Source organism: Vigna unguiculata, chromosome 1, assembly GCF_037176805.1.
Source record: "Vigna unguiculata cultivar grain cowpea cultivar isolate G323 ecotype 2 chromosome 1, ASM3717680v1, whole genome shotgun sequence".
Lineage (NCBI taxonomy): Eukaryota > Viridiplantae > Streptophyta > Magnoliopsida > Fabales > Fabaceae > Vigna > Vigna unguiculata.
In genome coordinates, this window is record NC_140792.1 from 1,217,434 (window position 1) to 1,239,988 (window position 22,555).

Genomic DNA, 22,555 nt, shown 5'->3' on the forward strand with positions numbered 1-22,555 from the left:
TTATATTGATGTGGAATCGTATCCCTATAAAAATTTCTTACAATCATGTTAAATGATTAATTAAAACAAATCAACTATTAATAAAATACCAATAGATCCAAAAGGCACGGATTAAGAACTTTTTTTACACAAGAAAAATATTATCTACGGAAATAATTTACTAAAATAATTATAATTTTAAAAATATAGATATAAACATTGACAAATTTTATTTTAAAAATGAGAGACTAATTAATTGCATGACATTATTAAAATAATAAAACGGTTAAAAAGTCAAAAGTAACATTTTTTTTTTCTAAATAAAAACAAATAGGAACAGACGCATAGTGATAATAATAACAAAAATTATTATTTTATTTGCAGCAGCCTGGTTTGGTTGTGCAGTTTCTTTGTCACAATCAATTTAGATTTTTAATTATTTTTTTAATAATTTGGATTTATTGTATATTAGATCACTAATGCTTTGAGAAACGACAACAACAAGGCTGCTATTATGGCATTCCCTTCCTAATTAATTTAATTTGAATTAAATAATTAACTTTACTCTTTTAAGGACCCGTTTGCCATTTTCAACAGTGAAGGACCCTTTTGCAATTTTGTTTGGTGTTACTTTGAATTTTTTCAGATTTTTAAGAGAACAGGTAAAAAATATATTGTCTTCCATTAAATATGCCTTATTGTTCACATTTACTTACACTTTTTTAATAAGCATATTATATACATTGTTCTAAATTAATTTAATGAAGCTCCTAATCATTTTATTTTTTATGAAATTTTGTAGAGTTTACATATTCAATAAGTAATAACTTCTAGTTTAAAGGTTTATGTAATAAAATTTAATTTATTTAAAATGTTACTAAAAAATTTACCTTTAACAAGATCTTTTTTCCTTTTTACTTATATTCTCAGACACAAATTAGTAGCTACTATTATTTGATAAATTAATAGATTTGATAACATTTTTTATTTATTTTTAACTCATCGTTGTTTCTATGTTTAAAAAATATAAAGTCTCATGTGTTAAATCAATATTAACGAAGAACTTATATTCTAAATGTAATCACTTTTTTTTACAAGTTTATTGGCCAATACCATAAACAAAAAGGAAAGAATAATTAATATTGATTTAATATAACATACCACATAGGGTTTTTTAGAAAATATAGCAACATCATTGAGTTAAAATATTGAATTATTACGGAGAACTAGCGTAAATACAGCGTGACATGTGGTGTCGGGCGTGTGTATGTATATATTAGTAGATAATAATATTATAATATTATTAAGTTAATATATAAAATAAAATTATAGGTTAAAATATTCCGTTGGTCTTCGTTTTTGTTGTAGAATTTCAATTTGGTCGTCGTATTTTTATTAGTCTCAATAAGGTCCTCATTTTTGTAAATTAGTATCAATTAGGTTCTTTCCGTTAATAGAGAAGTAACACCGTTAAGTGGGTGCCACGTGTCAGCTTCTCATTTTTTTGAATTTTTTTAATTTTTTTTTTAATTTTTTTTTTTTAAAAAAATTATATTTTTTTAAAAAAATATTTATGTCACGTGTCAAATTTGTAGTGTGCCACGTGTCAATCTAATATGGTGACACGTGTCAAATTATTGTATGAATCTCAATTTGGTCATGATATTTGTTAATTTGATTTGATTTCAGTCCCAAATTTTTTTAAAATAATTTTAATTTCATGTGCTCCAAATTTAGAACAAATTTAATTTTTTTATAAATATAATGATGATACTTTTATTACAAGTGATATTTCTATTACATATTTTTAACAACATTTAATTTATTTAAATTTATATTTTACATTAAACTTTATTTAAATTTTATTTTAAAATTATAAATATATACATTAATAAATTTATATTCGGAATATTTGTATAATATTCAATATCAACAATATTTTAGAGTTGGCTTAAAAATAACAATTTTATAAATTCAAATGTAAAATTTTAAAATAATTTTATAAAAAATTAAAATAAATATATTTAAAATTTTAATATTAAATATAATTAATATTATTAAAATATTTAATAAAAATATCAATTTTAATAAAAATAATCATCACATTATATAAAAATAAAATTTGGTCTAAATTTGGAGTGCCTAAAATTGAAATTTTTTAAAAAAAATTGGGACTTAAATCAAATCAATTTAACAAATATGAGGACCAAATTGAGATTCATACATTAATTTGACATGTGTCACCATATTAGATTGACACGTGGCACACTACAAAAGTGACACGTGGCATAAATATTTTTTAAAAAAAATTTAAAAAAATTTAAAAAAATTTAAAAAAAATTTAAAAATAAATTTTAAAAATTCAAAAAATTCAAAAAAACGAGGAGCTGACACGTGGCACCTACTTAAGGGTGTTAGTTATCTACTAACGGAAAGGACCTAATTGATACTAATTTATAAAAATGAGGACCTTATTGAGACTAATAAAAATACGAGGACCAAATTGAGATTCTGCAACAAAAACGAGGACCAATGGAGTATTTTAACCTAAAATTATATTTATTAAAATTAAAATAAAATATATAAAAATATGAGAGAATAACTATCACTAAATTAAAAAAATAGAAATAAATAATATTTTAAATAACAATTATTTTTAAAAATTTTGAAAATAATTATATTTTAAAAAATAAAATTAAAATTTTAAAATTGAGACATAAAAGAGAGAATATCTTGTTACAGACGAAGAGAAAATAAAATATTATTAAGCCTATTTATGAGTAAAATATAAGTGATGATTAATTTTCAATTTTGATTATTTGTTAGCATAACGATATTTGGTTATTAATTACAAGAAATAATTTTAAATATAAAACAATCTGAATATCATTATGATTTTTGTTTCTCAATTCGAAATCCCTTTCTCCCTCAATCTCGCGCAAATCTGGTCCCGGTTTTCCCTCTGTTCTTCCATTAATGTCTTGGATAATTTGGTTGTTGGATTTTGCTTTCTGGTTCATTCATTATCTTTTTCTCCTTTGCATATGATTGTTGCTGCACTACCCTCATTCCCTTTCTTCAATGTTTTGGTGAATTTACATACTCGAATTTCTACCTTACCCTATTCTATGCTTGAAGTGTTTAACATTGTAATCAATTTGTGAAGAAGTCATGTGGGCAACCGGGAATGGGGGCAATTCCTTAATAGTATGAGAATGTTTGTTGTATGTTTGATCTTGTTCGGTGTGTGAAATAATTAGGTCTCTAGAATAGGTGGACAATAGGGGCAAGTGTAGGGTGAGATCAATATAGCTATTAGGTTTTTAAAGTAGTCAAATGGGTTATGAACAGGGGTATGCAGAAGAGTAACAGGATTGGTAGAAATCTCTGGTTAGGAATCCAGTCATATGTAGTTGTCTCAGGGATGTGTGGTTGGTTCCGAGAGTGGAGGAAAACAAGTGGCTTTTGGGCAAAAACTTTGGCAAGTGAGGTAAATTAAGTGACAGATCCAAATTGATGTATTGAAAGTGGCAGGAAAAATTGGAAATGCAATGCAGAGGTTTCAGCTATTATGCTCCAACTTGACTCATAAATGGCGTGTCTTTGTCTAATACGTATCGGACATCAACACTCATATGATACTTTCGAATAATACTTTTTGACACACGGAAAGATATTTTTTTATTTTTTACATGATTTTGATAATTAAAATAAGAAATAAATTTTATATTATAACTATTTTTCACATATTGAATATTAGATATAGATAGATTAGATTTTTTTTAGTTAACAATGTGTTAGTTAACCGTTTCAAACTTATCATGTATATACACGCGTCCTATACTTTTTCAATTTAATAATATCTTCGTGTCCTTGTTGTATCCATTTCCGTATCCGAGTAACATAAGGTTTCAGAGATGTTGTTGCATTTATTGTTAGATAGCAGAGTGCAAAATAGTGCAACTAGTCAGACATTTTTGGTACCACAGTCATACCAGAAATGTGGAAATGGCAGGGAGAGTTGTTTATGAATATGAAACTGTTATAAGGGTTCCTGCATTGTTATGGAGTATGTGAGGATGTTTTGTTCTGGGCAGGGAGAATTGTTTTGTTCTGCATATGTGTTTATGTCTTGGTTGGAATAAGATTTTTTGGATTATGGTCAATATTGTCTTTAGTTCTGGTTGTTTCAATTTGGCATCCTTATATGACGTGGTCCTTGGAGATAGATAGCTCATGTTTTGCTACTTTTTTTTTTTAGTTTGATTCTATGGTAGAACATGTATTGTACCTTATAATTGAATGTCTTATTTGCTGGAAAAAACAAAAAACAAAACACTACCATCTTATTGTTATCTCAGTAAAACCTTAATAGTCCCATTCCTTGCAGAAACCAGGCCTATAAGTTCTAACCATTGATGATGGTTAGCAAGGTCTTGGGAAGGAGAAGAATCAGCATGGTAGGTAATAGTAACATATCCAAATAAAAAAATCTTCGGAAATATTATTATTTTTACGTTTGATCAGTTATTTGATAAATAATCACTGAAAATTGTATAGCATTCCTTCTTGCTCTTCTGGCTAAGATTAAGTGTAGTATTTGTTGTTATGAATTTGATTTTTTACTAGTGAATCTGCTTCCAACAGGTAGGTATACTCGACCATGGAGATGGAACAGGCTCTTCAATTTAGAAATTGAGAAAACCAGAGTTAAGAAACACCTTAACCACACCATAGCAGCAATTATGCAGACAACAGTAGTGTTTACTTCCCAGTTGTGCCTGCCTCTCAGTTAGATTGTTATGCATGATAGGATAATTCCGTTTTCATAATAATTACTTTAGAAGTTAGATTTAATGTGATTTTTTATTAATTAAAACTTATATTACATGGAAAATTAAGCTGAGTTTTCTTATTCTTATTAAATGATTCCTATTACAAAATGATGGTATATAATTTCTCAATGTATTAGAAAGATCAACCCAATGTTGAAGGTATAAGAACGTCAACGAGACGGGTCCGTACCCTACCCGTTGAATAAACATCCACCTCGTATCCGTCTCTATATCCATCGGATATCCGTTATACGGGTATCCGTCTATTTTGTTCATATTCGTGGGTATTCACGGATACCCGTAAATATCTACTAAATTATTTAAAAAACAAATATTTAATCATAAATTCAAATAAAATAAAATAAAATACATCATTGTCATAAATTTTAAATAAAGTTCAAATAAATTCAAGTTCATGCCAATCTAAATAATTATGAAAGTAAATATAAGATAATGTTCAACAGAATGAAAATTTTGTAATTAGTGTTTTGATCAACAAACTCACTCTCTCCGATTCATAAACAAATAATAAACCTCAATTGTTACGTGTCAAGTATTCTTATTTTGATTCATCGTTTGACAATAAGCATACCATAAACGTCATTGTCTATGTAGGGTTTGATATATATGTCCCATTTCAAAGAAAGGAAAGAGAAGAATGTCAAGGGGTGTATCTGGAAGAAGACAACGTACCAATACTTGAAGAATAAAGACAAACGACAAGATGTGCAACTTAGAAAAAATTAGGTCAGAATATTTTTTAAATATATATATATATATAAGGGTATTTTTGTGAATCAAAGTTTAGCGGGTATCGGTATCCACAGGTACGGATAATATGATACTTGTACCCATCACATTAACATGCAAATATAAAAAATACACGTACTTACGAGTAGCGGGTATCCATTTTTAATATCCGTTGCGAGTTTTATTCGCAAATACTTGTGGATACAAATTTTTTTGACATCCCTAAATACAAAATACATTGACTTAGTTACATAGGATTGAAAAAAAGAAAAAAAAAAGAGAAAAACAAACTTTCTCTACCAAGAAGAGGAAAGGTAAAACAGAAAAATGGGCAGCAACGATCATGCTAACGGTATAAGAAAATAATGTATCTCTAATAATTCCAAAGCTCTTAGTGTCAATATTCATTTATTCTTCTTCCTTTGCTTTGTGAAACAACCTTTGCATTTGTATTAATGAGTTACCTTGAACATTAATTTGGTAATAGTGTTCTATTATTATTATTTTTTTCACGTTTTCATGAAAGAAACCGAAAAACTAGCCATTTTATTAAGGACTATAGTGTACTCTTATTATTATTTTAGTATGGTTTCTATATTGTGGTTCCTTCTTCGAAGTTGCACAGCACATTCTGCAGCTTTGCAATGCCATGCACAATGCTTTGTCCACGGTTTGCTTCCCAACACAGTATCCTGAAAAACACATTAAATGAATAGGACAAAGATATATAATTTATAAAATTTTTAAAAAATACTTTTATTTACATATTAATTTTTATTTATGTAAAACTTGGGGGTAAAGCCCGTGATAAACAATAAAGCTGTGCCACTGGTGATGAGTAAGTTTTTGAATCAAAATAAAATTATTAGAAAATTTTGAAATATAAAGAATATTTTAAGATTAAAGGATAAAAAAGAGAAACATTACTATATACAATTATTAGGATACGCGTCCATTAATAAGCGTAGGTTAAAAACAATAACGTTAAAAAAAGATAAATGAAAATGTCATATGATCTAAAACTAAAAAATCCTGACATAAAATTTTAGAATTATTAAAAGAAGAATTATAGTTAACAAATAGAAATATTTTCTTAAAAAAGTTATGCTTTTATTAATGGTGTTTATTTATTTTTATTTCGTACTTTTTTTTTTCTATTTTGGAATAATCATTATATTATATTGGTTGTCGGATTAAGTTTTTATTAACTTGAAAAGAAAAGGATATGATGGACTTTATTTGATTTAGGAAAAAAAAAAAATACACAATGGTGAATTTCATTTAGTTGAATGACTTGGTAAATAATTTTTTGTAAATTCACTATATTGTTGTTTTAGAAAGGGAAAAAAAATATTTGTTATGGATAAAGGCACTACTACCCTTCCAATGTTATAAATCACTTTGCCTAAAATAATTATTGTTATTAATGATCATTTAAAATAATTTTAGCACATTTATAATCTCTTATAATTAAAAAATTAACAATACACAATTTTTTGTGATCATATAAAAAAAATATTATCAAAAATAATATATAATCATATTATTAATAGTGTTAATTATGTTTTTTTTACTTAAAGTGAAATTTTGAATTAATCTTTTTCTAAAATTTTGGACAAATTTTGTTTTCGATCTTTATCAAGTTCTAAATCATTTAAACCAAATTTTATTAAGTTTATTTGACGTTTCAAACGCATTTCTCAACTGATACTAAAGCGAAAATGTGTCGAACAATATAAACAACTCAAATGCTAAATTTGATTAAAATAATTAAAGTTTCTCACCTAACATTGAAGCAAAAATATATCAAAAAGTATAATCAACTTAAATATTAAACCTTAAATAAACTTAATAAAATCTCATTAAAAGGATTAAATCCGTGTTTTTCAAAAATAGATCAAAACAACTTAATTATCGTCATGAAATATTAAATAAATTTAATAAAATTTGATTAAAAAATTAAATCTACGCGTTTCAAGAATAGAAAGATTAAATTAGACCAAAATTATTTTAATTTTCATAAACTAATAACATATTTAACTATTATTATTATTATTATTATTATTATTATTCAAATAGTTGTGATAAAAAGTATTATCTCTCCTTTACTATCTAGTTTACATTAAACATTTGATATGATTAAAGTTTAAAGTTATTAATTTATCTCATTTTTGTTTAATCAAGCATTGCTATATTTTTAACTTTTGTAAATACAACCTAATATATATATATATATATATAAACCCTAATTAATTATCTCGTCCTAAATCCCTTTTGATATCCAATTTTTGATTTGTATGTGAACCACGAATTCACTTCATCTTTCACATTCTTTTCCCAACAACACACCACACTCGTCTTAATCTCTTTTGCAACCTAACCCAAAACAAAACATAAATCTTAAATTCAATTGGGATTAGGTTTTACCCTCCATCGATTCCTCTTCCCTCTGCAATGGCTGAAGTCATCAACATGCCCCCCGAATCTCTCGATCAATCTCCCTCTGCTTCCGCTCCTCCTCCACCCCCTCCACCAGCCACTTCCGCCGCCGAAGATGACCCCCCTCCCCCACGCCGCCGGGACCGCCGCGACGATCGGGAATTAGACCGTCACCCCAACCGTAGCCGCGATTACTACGACCGCGACAGGGACTTCAAGCGACGCCGTAGCCCCAGCCCCGGCTACCGCGACCGCCGCTACTCTCCACAGCCGCCATCGCGCCGCTCTCCTCCGCCGTATAAGCGGTCTCGGAGGGGCAGCCCCCGTGGTTATGGACCTGAGGACAGGTGATACCGGCTTTGCCCTAATTTTTGAAGTAGATGGAATTTTGGTTTGTTATATTTTGAATTAGGCCTTTCATTTACAAGCAAAAGATTTAATTAATAATGACGGAGTTTGGGTTGAGCACATGGTAAGTCCAACTCAAAACTGCCAACACTAAAATAACATTGGAATAAGGTCATGTATGTTAGTCTAGTTTATTTGAATTTTGGGGTTTTTGTGGTAAAATGTCGTATTTTTATTGTGGTGGAAACTGTTGGTTGAATTGATTGTTTATGTTGCTGTTAAAGTAGAAACCCTCATGGATGGAGTGTAGATGTTTTTTCTTCAATGACATTTAGTTGGATGGCAAATGAACTCTGTAATTCACAAGGGAGTTCAGGTTCCTTTGGCGGAACCCTGGACTTTATCTATTTCATGATTCTTTCAAATTTCACCCATTGTAGCATGACTACACAAAGATGAGTGGTTTTATGTTGACTGAATGATGTGATGATATATTCATGCTATCCTATTATTATTTAAATTGTTTATATTTATAGGACACACTATACTCAAATGAATTGTTATATGTTGACTGTGTGATGTGATTTCATGCTGTCATGAAATTTTTCAAATTGTTTATAGGTAATACATTAGAAATATTTTCTTTCACATTTGAATTTGTTGCTTTACATTCATTTCACCCTGGGCTACGTGTCACACCTTATGCTGATAATTTATTCATTAATTTACTTAATTTATTGAATGTGATTAAAGCAGATTTGGGTATGAGTATTTTGGTGGCTATGAACGGGGAGTGGGTGGAAGGACTGGTTATGCAGATGAGAAGTCTTACGGCAGGCTTGCCCATCGATCTGGCGCGGGATATCATAATGGGATGTCTGGTATGTTAATAATTTTTAATTTTTAATCCCCTTGGGTATTTTCTTTCATAGTGTAGATGACATTTATAATTTAAATTTAAATTTTATTTTCTAATTGAGCTATTTTAAACACATTTTCCCACTTTGCATACTGAAAAATAACTACACATAATATAATAGTTTTTTTTTTCATGGTCTTCAATTTCATTTGTTTGTGTTGCTTATGATGGGAATTAAACTGATAATATCATGCTTTATGTAGACATTGTGTATGCTGTTTTGGAGACTATTCCATAGCTATAATATTGAATCAGCATGGTTAGTGCAGATAGAATGTTAAATATATATAATTCTTCCATTATAACAAAAATAAATATCTGTCCTATAAGTCATTACGTACCCTATGCTGCTCTGTTTATTCAGTGTCCTTTTTTGTGCTATTATCAAGTTTACATTTATAGAAGCTTACATTTATTTGTTTGTCAGACAACAAATTATCAGATTCTATGACTTCAATACATATTGTAGTTAACTGTTCTGTCTGCGAGTGAAAAATGCTGATATGAATTAATAACTTTTTTACCTGCATAATGACAGCACTCCTATTGACCTCAACATTTGAAGAAATATAATATCAGACATTTCAGTTTTATCCATGGGTATGAGTCAATATAAGTAATCAATCTCTTTCTCAATTACAACGTCCTTTGAAATTTTGTTCATTCATCATATTTAAAAAATTGTACTCAGAATTCCTTGTTCGCCTCAGTGGAAGGCTATTGTTTCTGTTAATTTCTTATATTAAATAAAAAGTTATTAATTGGGAATATCATGTTTGTATATTTCCCCTCATGCCATTCAAATTATTTTCATTTTTTTCTTTCTTATCAAGCATTTTCATTGTGCTTGTGATTGTGTTATTAAATGACTTCGAAATGACTGTTCAGATGTCAAGCAAAGAAACTTGGATTTTTCTTGTTATTTTGTTAGCTTAAAGGATACTCTTTCTCTTGTATGCCCTACTAACATTGGCGCATTTTTAACATGATAATTTTTGTTGTAGATCAACACTTTTATGCTATTAGGTACATACATTCCTTTGTTTTTTCCCCAGATGAAGTCAGCTTACTGTCAGTATGTTCCTGTATTGTGCATTTGTTTTGCAGATGTGGGTGGTTATGCAGATTTGTCAAGTGGAGGTGCACAAAGGTCAGTTTTTTTTCTTTAATTTAAACAATCCCGAATAAATGTATCTGCCTTGTTACATCTATTCCTTGTGCTAGATCTGCTAGAAATTCTATCAACATGATGGTAGTTGAGAAAGGAAATATGGTGAAGGAGCCAATATACTCTTTAAAACATTGCAGGATTGGAGCGTAAGCTTTATAGGTTATTGAGAGTTCATATCATCTGAGATGAAATGTTTACTTTACACCCTGAGTTGACACCACCAGTTCTCTGGTACTATTTGTTGAGCAATTTGGGAGATGTGATTATTAGAGGAATTTGAGATGTGTTACAAGGATGTGCATATTCTGCATCTCAGTTCTCCTTTATCCTTATATAGGCATCTGAAATACTGATTCAAATGCACTCTGCAATACTGATTCAAATGCACTCTGCAAAGACTGAAGTACTGCATTAAAATATCTGTGACTGAAATGGCATTCAAATGCAAAGATACCTTTTGACAAAGGAAAGTTTAGGAAGAAGCTATCTTGTCATGGCAAGTTAATTTCTGGAAAGTAACAGGGACAATTGTTGTCTGAGAACACTAAGGGTCTCTTTGGGAGAAGTGGTAAAGAGGGGAAATCATACAATAAGTATGGTTTCCCTCCCTTTTTCCTTTTCCACTTCTTTCAAACAGCCCCCGAGTCTTCTTCGATGGTTGGTGAAGATTGGTTTCTGCAGGACTGGTGCTTCTATATTCATCATGAACTTTATAAGCAAAACTATATTTAGACAAACAATCAGTCCAGACAGGATAATTGTTAAAAGAAAATCACTGAGTAAAAAAAATCAAAGAAAGTAGCCAAACCTTAACAAGAAAAAGAAATTCCTTCGTTGATTATATTTTCTGGATGTTTTGATCGCACTCACACATGGATATATATATATATATATATATATATATATATATATATATATGTATATATATATATATATATATATATATATATATATATATATATATATATATATGTATGTATGTATGAAGAGAGAGGGAGGAATGAAATTATACTACCATAAATTACTGTTTACATCAGCTTTCAAACCATCAATAAGTTTATATAGAATGTGATTTTTATTATTCCAACTACTGGGTATAACTATATATTGGCTTAATTATATCAATTTTTGTAAAGTTGAATAATTATTAGAATATAGTCAAACAATTTTTGTTTTTATGTTTTAAAAGTATATATTACGTTTTGTTTGAAAGAGATATCAATAGAATATTAATTGTGGATTAATGTATAACATATTGTAGATATATTTATTTGATAAAACATTAATTCAATGATAAATTTTTGAGATAAAGTTATATTAGCTTTTATGGGAGTGCAGGAAGAAATGGCCCGTTTTTTAGCTCATCTCTTTCTATTTTTGATTTTCGGGCCTCACTTTAAGTCCAACATCTCTTTTACAAAAGTATATAAAATATGATCAACTGATAAAAATAATAAAATAAATTAAAGCATAGTATATTACTGGTAATTTAATAGAAACATTAAATTATTATATTATTCATAGGTATTTTCTATAGGAGGTCAGGGATTGTTGTATGTGGACAAAGGAAATACTCAAATTATATGCCCTTTTTATGAAATCTTGAAATGTGATTTTAATGTGAAGTTCTCTTTTAGAATACCTTTACTAAAATACATGTGTGTACCCTATCTAGTACAGTGGTACTCCTGCCTGATGTAATCTACAGAGCTTTAAAATTGAAGAATGTTTTAATCACTCCTTTGATTCCTGTATTACCTACACACTTGTTCCTTTAGTTTTTATACTTAAAATCATCTTTCTTTAGTTCATACATGTCATTTTTAATCCATTTTGGTGTAGTCTTTACTGTAGAAATTTAAATGATGTATAGGGACTAAAAGAGGAAAAATGGTATGTTCCTATACTAGATTAAAAAATGGTAGGGATTAAACTGATATTAGAGAATAAAAGATATGAAAAATGGTATGGTTAAGTACTAAAGTAGATAAACAATGTTTGTGTAGGGACTAAAAAGGGATGATTTTAAGTATAGTACCATGGTTATCAATATCACACAATTTGCCATATTATGAAACTAAGTATGATTTGATACAATTTAAGCAGTTGAGAATAGAAATTGGTGAATGAATGGTTTTGGTGATTGCTAGGAATCAGGCTTAAATTTTGCATATATAGAGGCTGCAGTTGCATTCAACTAACCTAACTCTATTTCCTAACCTTAAATGACATTATGCTGTATGTTTTCACTCTAGTAACTTTTGTGTTGCAGTTGCAAGATGAAACATTTTTCAAATTTGGACCTTCAGCTTTAACTTTTAAGTTTGAGCCGATATTTAAGTATTTTCTGTTTAGTATCAACAGAAAACATTTACTTGATGATATATTTTTTTTTTTAATTACTGTTTAATATCTTTTGATCATAAATAAAAACTATTATAAAACAGTAAAATCTGTTTTAGTTTTGCAAATAATAATTTTGGTTGCAGAATTTTTATTATGTTTAATAGATAATAATTTTAACAAATACTATTTATTAGAAATTTTAATATCATTCTATTATAATAAATTTGACCAAAACTTATGTATCTCATGCTCCAAGAGTATTATTTAGTTTTTAATCATGAATATATTCTTTAATATGCCTTTGTTAGTTGCATATACTTTGTTTATTATTGATCATGATTCTTAAAATTCAATTCATGATCTTGGCGTGTTTTGTATACCATGTACAAGAGTGCTGAAAGAGGGGGTGCTTTTCTAAATACAGCAGTTTGTCAAACAAGTTTGCAACAAAATCTTAATTTTTGAACCATTCATTTTACTTTAATTTCTTGTATTCAGTTCATATCCAACAATATTCTTTAAGATTTTGTAAATTACAAAATATTCTATTTCACGCCGTCATTACCTTTTGGTTTTATTTATACTCAATACTATTTCATTGATTTGGAGTTGTTTACTACCACCTATATTAGGGCATCTGTGTCCTTAGATAGGACATACTGAAACTGTCATAAATTATGTTCTTATTTGTGAGCTTATGTGCAATGATCAAATAAGAACATAATCCAAGTAAGTACAAACCTTACCTTAGAGGCCTATTTTGTGAGGTTGTATTAGGTTTAAATTTAATTTTCTAAAATGGTATCAAATGTTATCCTAACTAGGGTTATTGGGTTTAATATCCCATTCTATTTCCATGCTTGATATGTCTGGTTCTTGGTGTGAGGAGATGCGTTGGAGTGCAAATTTCATCTTACCAGCTAATTTTGTGAGAGAGAGTTAAAACTTAGTCTACTTTTTGAAATTGCAAAACAATTCAGTTTCATTTGATTGTTTGTCCTCATGTCATTGAGTTCTTACCCATTTATTTTGGTAGGAAAGGATGGCATTTTGTTATAATCAACAGAAGTTTCAGCATGCCACTATTTATTGATTCTGTGCTTATTACATTTTGACACAGAATGCAATAGAATTTCCTGATCTCTTTTATTCACCTTGTTTCCACCCTCTGTTGTGAAGTCAAATGTACTATTTTTAACCTCGTCTCCTGTTGTGCTATTATGCTACTAAATGGTAAAAAAAGGAAATTGTATGCTATACTTTATCTCATATTAGCACATGTACTGACCAGTATTATTTTCTCCGCTATGCCTTTGGCCCAACCTTGTGGGAAGTTGTGTTTTGTGCCTGTGCTTCGACTTTTTCAAAATTTATATACCTAATTGTATCTCCCAACTTTGAGTTTTTATCAGTAAATAGAGAAAGTAAAATTAAATTTATTATTTATTGAAATTCTATTTTTTTTTTTCTAGCTGTATTTATACCAGTTTCTATTTGAATTGTTGATTATGTTACTATTCATGGGGAAGTCTGTTTACAGTTTAGATGTTTTCAATTATTTCAGAGAGGGGTTGATGTCCTATAAACAATTCATTCAGGAGCTTGAAGATGATGTACTGCCAGCTGAAGCTGAGCGTAGGTAAGTGTTGGAATATGATATCCTTTTCATTGCACATAAGCTCACAAAATAACTTATTGGATTCTTGTTGACTAATTATATACTTAATTTATTTTCCTAGGTATCAAGAATACAAATCAGAGTATATTTCTACTCAAAAAAGAGCTTATTTTAATGCTCATAAGGATGAGGAGTGGTATGGATTTCTTGGTCCACTTCTAAGATTTTTATTTTGATTCCTGGGTTATCATCCTGCTTCAATTACGTGCAATCATCTGATCTTTCCTTTTTTTGATTCTTTTTTGTGTAGGTTAAAAGATAAATATCATCCAACAAATTTACTGACAGTAATTGAAAGGTGAGTTTTGCAGATATTCCTAATGCAAAACTGAGTGAAGCACCCTCTTTACGTTGATGGAACATATAACAGAATTTTGAGTTGGGTGGTTACTAGATAGGATGATGGTAAATTAATATTTTGAAATACTTTTTTACTAATCCTCTCTGCCACATCATCTTTTAGGAGGAACGAAAATGCTCGAAGACTTGCCAAAGATTTTTTGCTGGACTTGCAGAGTGGAACATTAGACCTGTATGTTCTTGCTCTTTCGCACGATCTGCTTTTGATTGCTCTTACTCATGCGATCAATATGTTTTCGTTTCATGATAATTTTCAATCAATGCAGAAATCCTGGTTTGAATTCCTCTTCGTCCAATAAGTCAGGGCATGTCAGTGAACCTAATTCAGAGGAAGAAACAGATGGTGGCATTAAGCGAAGAAGACATGGTAGGGGACCTAATAAAGACAATGATTTCTCAGCTGCACCAAAGGCTCACCCTATCAGTTCCGAACCTAGACGGATACAAGCAGATATTTTAAAAGCTCAGGCTGTTGTTCGTAAGCTTGACATGGAGAAGGGTATTGAAGATAACATCTTATGTACTAGTGACCACAACAGAAATGATGACAAGTCTCACAGTGGGTCTGTGGGCCCCATAATAATAATCCGAGGCTTAACATCTGTGAAGGGATTAGAGGGTGTTGAGCTTTTGGACACACTTATTACATATCTTTGGCGCATTCATGGTATTGATTATTATGGAATGGTTGAGATTAACGAGGCCAAGGGATTTAGACACGTGAGACCAGAAGGAACAGGGCATGAAGAAACAAGTAAATCAGGTTCCGAATGGGAGAACAAACTTGATTCATTTTGGCAGGACAGGTTGAATGGTCAGGATCCATTGGAGTTGATGACTGCCAAGGAGAAGATAGATGCTGCCGCAGCTGATGTGTTGGATCCATATGTTAGAAAAATTAGGGACGAGAAATATGGGTGGAAGTATGGTTGTGGAGCTAAGGGCTGCACAAAGCTTTTTCATGCGGCTGAATTTGTATACAAACATTTGAAACTAAAACATCCTGAGCTTGTAATGGAACTGACATCAAAATTACGTGAGGATCTTTATTTTCAAAATTACATGAAGTAAGTATTAATTAAGGCTTCTTTTATTTAGTGGTTAGCATTGCTGGTGTCGGCGGACACACTTACTGTGCTCTTTCTCCCATTGTAGTGATCCTGATGCTCCTGGTGGAACACCTGTCATGCAGCAACCTCAGGTAGTCTAGTTATTTTGTTTACCATGCACTTGTATACCTTGAAGAATAATATTACTCTATCTTTATTGTCCATTAAAGAATGTTATAGAAACGTTTTGAGGTCCCGGTTTTGGTGGTTGTTTTTCTGTATCGAAGCATTTTAGCATCATTACAGATGTGGTCTGTACTGTTTTCTGCATTTCTCTCTAAATATTTGCTGCTATGTGGGAAATTAGACTTATATATTTTTGTATTAGCAATGATTTTCAAATGCTGAGTCCCCTTTTGTTCTGCTTGTAGAAGGATAGGTCTATAAAGCGAAGATTAGGGGGTTTGGAGGGCCGATTAAAGGATGACCGTGGTAATCGGCGAGACCAGGACAGGAATGACAAAATGAATGGAGACAACAGTTCCCCATCAAATGAAAGGCAAATGGGCAACCATGATGAAGCAATGTATGAATACGGAGGGCCTGGTGTACCTCCATTTACCTCAGATATGCCCCCTCCTCCACCAGTTTTGATGCCTGTACCTGGTGCTGGGTTGGTTTCCCTTCCCAATTTTGTGATTCCAATCCACTCTATTTTTTTTTAATTGAGGATTTGTTGGTGCTTAAATAATTTTTCAATTCTACAGGCCTTTGGGACCCTTTGTTCCTGCTCCACCAGAAGTTGCAATGCAGATGTTAAGGGAGCAAGGAGGACCGTCGTACGATGGCTCAGGAAGGAAGATGCGATCTGGTCCTCATATGGGTGGACCAGCAGGGCCTATAATTGCTGTCCCTCCATCCTTTAGACCAGATCCTCGACGGATGCGAAGGTAATTATTATGCTGTCTTTTTACTCAGATATTCCCTTGCAGGTCTTAGAAATGGTTCACTATCTTAGAATGGTTACATATTTATTTTATTTATTTATCCCATTGTAAGAAAAGCTCATTACTCAAGATATTTCTTTATTAGCTACTATGTTCTGGGAAAAATTGATGGGAGTTCAAGCAAGGATTTCCATGTCACAATATAATATAACTCTGTGCACTTGACAGATATGGGCATTTACTTGTTTGTTGTTCTGGAAAAACATTTACTGATTCTCTATAAATGGTGGTGCAGCTATCAAGATCTGGATGCCCCTGAGGACGAAGTAACTGTGATAGACTATCGGAGCTTGTAGGAGTTGGTGGGATTCATCTAATTTAAGGGATCTTACACTTTCTTGATGAAAACTGCATTAGGGTTCATTTATTTCGTGCATTTGTCTGAGAATCTTATTTTCTGATGTGAAGAGCCGACGGATGTGACTTTGATGATGTTGTACTAGAGATAAGATATTTGTAGAATTCATTCACAAAATGTCATATCATGTGAAAGGATAATTTATAAATAATATTAGCTGATTTGTTATTTACTGGATAATGGTATGCTTAGCATCATGTGAGGGAAAAGTTACTTGGTAAATGAGAAGTTTCACTCTAATTTATTTCCAAGTATATTCTGAATTCTTTTGAGGGATTAACACTAAAGTTTACATCTTTTAAGAGAGATTGATTATTTATTTCGTTGGGTTGAGTTAAAGGGTAATCTGATGGATGGGTGTGGTTAACTGATGTTTAGGAATGGGGTTTTTCTTCTGTGGGTTGCGTATTTTAGAACAATTTTTTTCTTTTTGTCTTGTCCATTTGTTTTATGAACTGTCTCATCCAAAATATAAAATTTGAAAATGTATACCTCAAACATTGACAGCGTGCCACTTCATATCTCATCACCAGGGGATGCTTCAGATCGCCTTTCCTCTGCATGAAGTGAAAATGGTGCTTAAGTGATCTGCATTGGGTATACAAAACTAGCAGATGATTTTTATAGACCATTTCATGTAATACTATTTTATCATTTTTCAAGTGGAAAAGAAACTAAACATTCATTTCAATCAAAAAAAGGTTTATTTTCAAATAAGTGGAAAGAAAGAAATTTCAAAGATGACTAAATGTTTGTAATCCCATAGAAAGCTTCAACACTAAAATCTATGCCATTTTTGCACAATCGTTGTAAAGTTGGTAATAGGAATTATTTTGGAGAACAAACTTTCCCCATAGTTTCAGTGCCTTAGTTTGTTTATAGAGCTATCTGCTAGTATTTATTCTTCGTTCAAAACACCAAAAGGATGGAAAATACAAAACAGAAATATAAAGTGAAAGGACTTTTCAGTCACAGCTCACGATAAGCCTCTGAAGCTGTTCTTTGTGCTTCATGAAATTGAGGCAAAACTCACAAAAGAACAGCTTCAAACAGTCATTGTATTCTGGAGAGAAGGGGGAGAGGTACCATGTCTCAATCTCATATCTTCCAAGCTCAATAGTAGCTATATTTTTCACTTTTGTAAATTCCACATGTCCCCATAATTTAATATATATACAAATTTGAAATACAATCACGACTATGACATAAGAAAGCAATGATCACTACTATGACATGATAGCTTCTTCCTAAACTTTCCTTTGGCAAAAGGTATCTTTGCATTTGAATGCCATTTCGGTCACAAATATTTTAATGCAGTACTTCAGTCTTTGCAGAGTGCATTTGAATCGGTATTTCAGATGCCTATTTAAGCATAAAGGAGAACTGAGGTGCAGAATATACACGTCCTTGTAACACACCTCAAATTCCTCTAATAATCACATCTCCCAAATGGCTCAACAAATAGTAGCAGAGAACTGGTGGTGTCAATGCAGGGTGTAAAGTAAACATTTCATCTCAGATGATATGAAAAACTCTCAATAACCTATAAAGCTTACGCTCCAATCCTGCAATGTTTTAAAGAGTATATTGGCTCCTTCACCATATTTCCTTTCTCAACTACCATCATGTTGATAGAATTTCTAGCAGATGTAGCACAAGGAATAGATGAAACAAGGCAGATACATTTATTCGTGCATTGTTTAAATTAAAGAAGAAAAAAAAGAAAAAACTGACCTTTGTGCACCTCCATTTGACAAATCTGCATAACCACAGTTAATATCCACATCTGCAAAATGAATACACAATATAGGAACATACTGACAGTAAACTGACTTCATCTGGGGAAAAGATTACCCTTTAAGCTAACAAAATAACAAGAAAAACTTCTTAAAAAATCCAAGTTTCTTTGCTTGACTTCTGAACCGTCATTTCGAAGTCATTGAATAACACAATCACAAGCTGAAGGAAACTGGTTAATAAGAAAGAAAAAATTGAAAATAATTTGAATGGCATGAGGGGGAAAATATACAAACAAGATAATCCCAATTAATAACTTTTTAACATAAGAAATTAACAGAAACAATAGCCTTCCACTGAGGCGAACAAGGAATTCTGAGTACAATTTTTTAAATATGATGGATGAACAAAATTTCAAAGGACGTTGTAATTGTGAAAGATACTGATTACTTATATTAACTCATACCCATGAATAAAACTGAAATGTCTGATTTTATATTTCCTCAAATATTGAGGTCAATAGGAGTGCTGTCATAAATTCTCACCAAGAACAAAGCATAATTAAACTTATGCAGGTAAAAACATTATTAATTTATTAATCCTTGGAATAAGTTTTGAAAATACCACCAATAATTTGTCAAATTGTAACGAAAGGACTGTAAATGTTACAACTTTACCACACACCAAAATAAAAAAATCTAGTTAGTTGACAAACAGTAAATTTACTAATGAAACCGGTTCATCAAAATAACCCATTCATACTAGTGACAGTATATTATCCAGACAATGATTAATGAATATGAAATAATCAAATCACAAACACATCTAATGGACCTTTTCAGTTGAATGAATTTTACGGACAAAACATTTTTACCTTTTAAAAAGGTTTACAAAATTTAGTTTCCTGGAGAAAAGTAAGAACTGCACAAAAAGGCGTTCTGATGCCTTTTTTAGAAGCCAAATGAGTTGCTTCTAAAAAAGTATTTTAAAAAAGGTTATATCAGAGAAGTTTTTTTCCTCAAAATTCATTGAATTCAAACACATCCTAAGTATTAAATATTCAACACTAGAAGTTGAAACTGATGGAAGAACTAAAATCAGAATAAAGGTTACTCATATATCCTACCTGGGATTGAACAACAAAAGTTGGCACTGAGATCATATTAGAGATATTGATGTAAAAGCATTCAGTTATTCAACTGGATGTTAGTTTTCTATTTCTGTTGTTTGAACAGAAGTCTTGAAAGCCTATATGTACTACCAACAAAGTAGAATGTGTTCTATTTGTCCTTAACTTTTCTTCATATGCAACAATATTCAATTGATACAAGAAAAGGTCTAGAGAACACTAATTTATTTGTAAGATGTTAATGAGTATCGTAAGTAGGAACACAATTATTCCATTAAGAGGGAACAGAAGAATAATGTTGCAAAGCTGCATAAAATTAAATTCCTGTTCATGCTAAAAAATTAGCACAGCACCAGCAAAATTTAGCTGGTGTCCTCGGTCCATTATGAAATTTTCTAAATTTCAGACAAGTAAAATGAAACAACATACATCATTCCATAACAACTTTTGCACCAAGAGCTTTGAGTTTCTCCATTATCTTCTCCCCTTCTTCTTTTGAAACACCTTTCTTTATAACAGAAGGTGTTTTCTCCACCAAATCCTTCGCCTCCTTCAAACCTAAATCGGTAAAGCCCCGGACCTCCTTGATGATTTTAATTTTGGAAGCCGCTTCGTAGGACTCCAGTTTCAATTCAAACACAGTTTTTTCCGGCTTTTGCTCCTCCTTGACCGCAGCTGGTGCTTTTGCTGCCATTCCAGCCAAATTTCCCGCTCCTGCTTTCATAAATCCCACATTAGGCATCTCCTTCACTCCCATTTTCTTCATCAGAACAAGACCCAATTCTGTGGCTTCAGCTACTGTAAGAGATGCTATTTCATCAACAAGCCTGAAAATCCTTTCTGATGGAGGAGCTGGATGATCATTGGGATCAAATGTAGCAGGATCAAAATCAGCAGGAAGAGTTCTTTGGTCAATTTCCACTTCCTCTACATCCTCCTCCTCTTTCCTTGCAGGCTGACCAAAATTTCTTGAAAACGCATTTATGTTACTATAGTTAAACCGCACTACTGTTGGCTGAAAAGTTTGTCTATACAAACCATGGGGTAAATAATGCCTTACTCTTGAAAGCAAGCTCATTCTCAAATGATTGTGATACAGTCTCTCAGAATGCAAAATCAATCTAGTCTAAACACCCATCGTGTTCGCCTAATCCCATACATAAATTGACCCTGAAAGCGGAGAAAAGATAGCTGAAACTTAAAGTTTGTAGAGATTTTTGAAACATTGTTCGACTCATTGGTCCTGTAACGTTACCACATCTTCAACCCTAGTTCACTCGCATTGTTGGACGATAGAAAAAAAAAAGCAACAAAAAAAACGACACTGGAATTGTTTGTGTCTAGGTCAAGATGGAAGTAGAACGTACCTGGGAAACAATTCCGTGGGTTGTTGAGCGTTTCGAAGTTCTGCTTTTGATCAATCTCACTGCTCTCCCTTTTCCTTTCGCTGTTCTGTCTGTTTCATACAGAACTACAAATTAGTGGGTTTTGAGGGATTGGTTTGAAGAGAGAATTTGAAGGTCACTCTGGCGGTAAAGAATGGTGAAGAATCATTTAGGGGTAAATCATGTTTAGGAATAGGCTTTTTCTTATGTGACCTTCTAAGTTTAAAAAATTAGAATTAAATATGTTTTTTTTCTTAATTTATGGTTAATTTTAGAATTAGTCTGATGCAAAATTTTGGATTAATTTAGTTTTTTAATTTTGAGAATACGTGAATCTAGTCTTTTTAATCAAATTTTGTTAGATTGATTTGATGTTTTAAACGCATTTCAGAATTGAGGATTGTATTTGAGTTGTTTATACTTTTTGATACATTCTTGTTTTACTGTTGAATCAAATACTATTATGAAATGGACTTCAAATATCAAATAAATTTAACAAAATTTGATTAAAATGATCAAATCCACATCTTTAAAAAAATGAATGACTAAATTGATTCAAAATTAAAAAAAAAAAATTAATTTTAAACTTCTCTAAAAGTAAAGGGAACAAAAAGATACTTAACCCTAAAAATTATAATTCTCCTTTGTTTTCCAAAGTTTCATTCTGGTTGCGTATTTTAGAACAATTTTTTTCTTTTGTCTTGTGTGGACATTTCAAAATGTATAATCTGAATAATAAGGCTTTTACTAAAATATAATGTGAAGAATCAAGATGAAAATTTAATCGAAAAAAAAAGGTTGTAGCTGAAATTTCATCTTATACGGTTGAACTCTTAGTTTTGGGCTTTTAAATACAATTTTGAAAATGTATCTGGCCAAAATGGAATTTAAGTGGATTTTTACTCAATTCTAACATTTTATTTTTATTTTCATTCAAGAATTTAAATGACTTTAGGTATTGAAAATAGTACTCATTATTTTTGGGATACATAATCAGTTGAATATAAAAAGTATTGACATAATTAAACTGATGTTTAGTATATCATGTATATTTTTTGAAGAGAA

General features: G+C 30.8%; 1 protein-coding gene, 1 long non-coding RNA gene and 1 pseudogene across 7 annotated transcripts; 2 read left to right on the forward strand and 1 right to left on the reverse strand.

Moving 5' to 3' along the window:
• Positions 1-2,881: 2,881 nt before the first annotated feature.
• On the forward strand, positions 2,882-4,905 carry LOC146888567 (uncharacterized). Its single transcript, XR_014996578.1, has 2 exons — positions 2,882-4,439; positions 4,627-4,905. It is a non-coding gene; the product is annotated as an uncharacterized LOC146888567 (long non-coding RNA).
• Positions 4,906-7,860: 2,955 nt separating this feature from the next.
• LOC114181846 (serrate RNA effector molecule-like) lies at positions 7,861-17,411 on the forward strand. Its single transcript, XM_028068455.2, has 12 exons — positions 7,861-8,350; positions 9,108-9,232; positions 10,378-10,420; positions 14,352-14,426; positions 14,527-14,601; positions 14,716-14,763; positions 14,929-14,997; positions 15,092-15,892; positions 15,981-16,026; positions 16,306-16,547; positions 16,642-16,824; positions 17,117-17,411. The coding sequence occupies exons 1-12, from the start codon at positions 8,019-8,021 to the stop codon at positions 17,175-17,177; spliced, it is 2,100 nt and encodes a 699-aa protein (XP_027924256.1). The 5' UTR covers positions 7,861-8,018; the 3' UTR covers positions 17,178-17,411.
• A 129-nt stretch (positions 17,412-17,540) lies between these two features.
• On the reverse strand, positions 17,541-21,683 carry LOC114181855 (uncharacterized; annotated as a pseudogene). Of its 5 annotated transcripts, none has more exons than XR_014995363.1 (4): positions 21,473-21,683; positions 20,535-21,275; positions 18,974-19,025; positions 17,541-17,796 (listed from the first exon to the last, which is right to left on the reverse strand). The product of XR_014995363.1 is annotated as an uncharacterized LOC114181855, transcript variant X5 (transcript). The 5 variants fall into 5 exon arrangements; XR_014995361.1 differs by lacking the exon at positions 17,541-17,796 and adding an exon at positions 18,345-18,804; XR_014995356.1 differs by lacking the exon at positions 17,541-17,796 and adding an exon at positions 18,345-18,879.
• Positions 21,684-22,555: the final 872 nt, after the last annotated feature.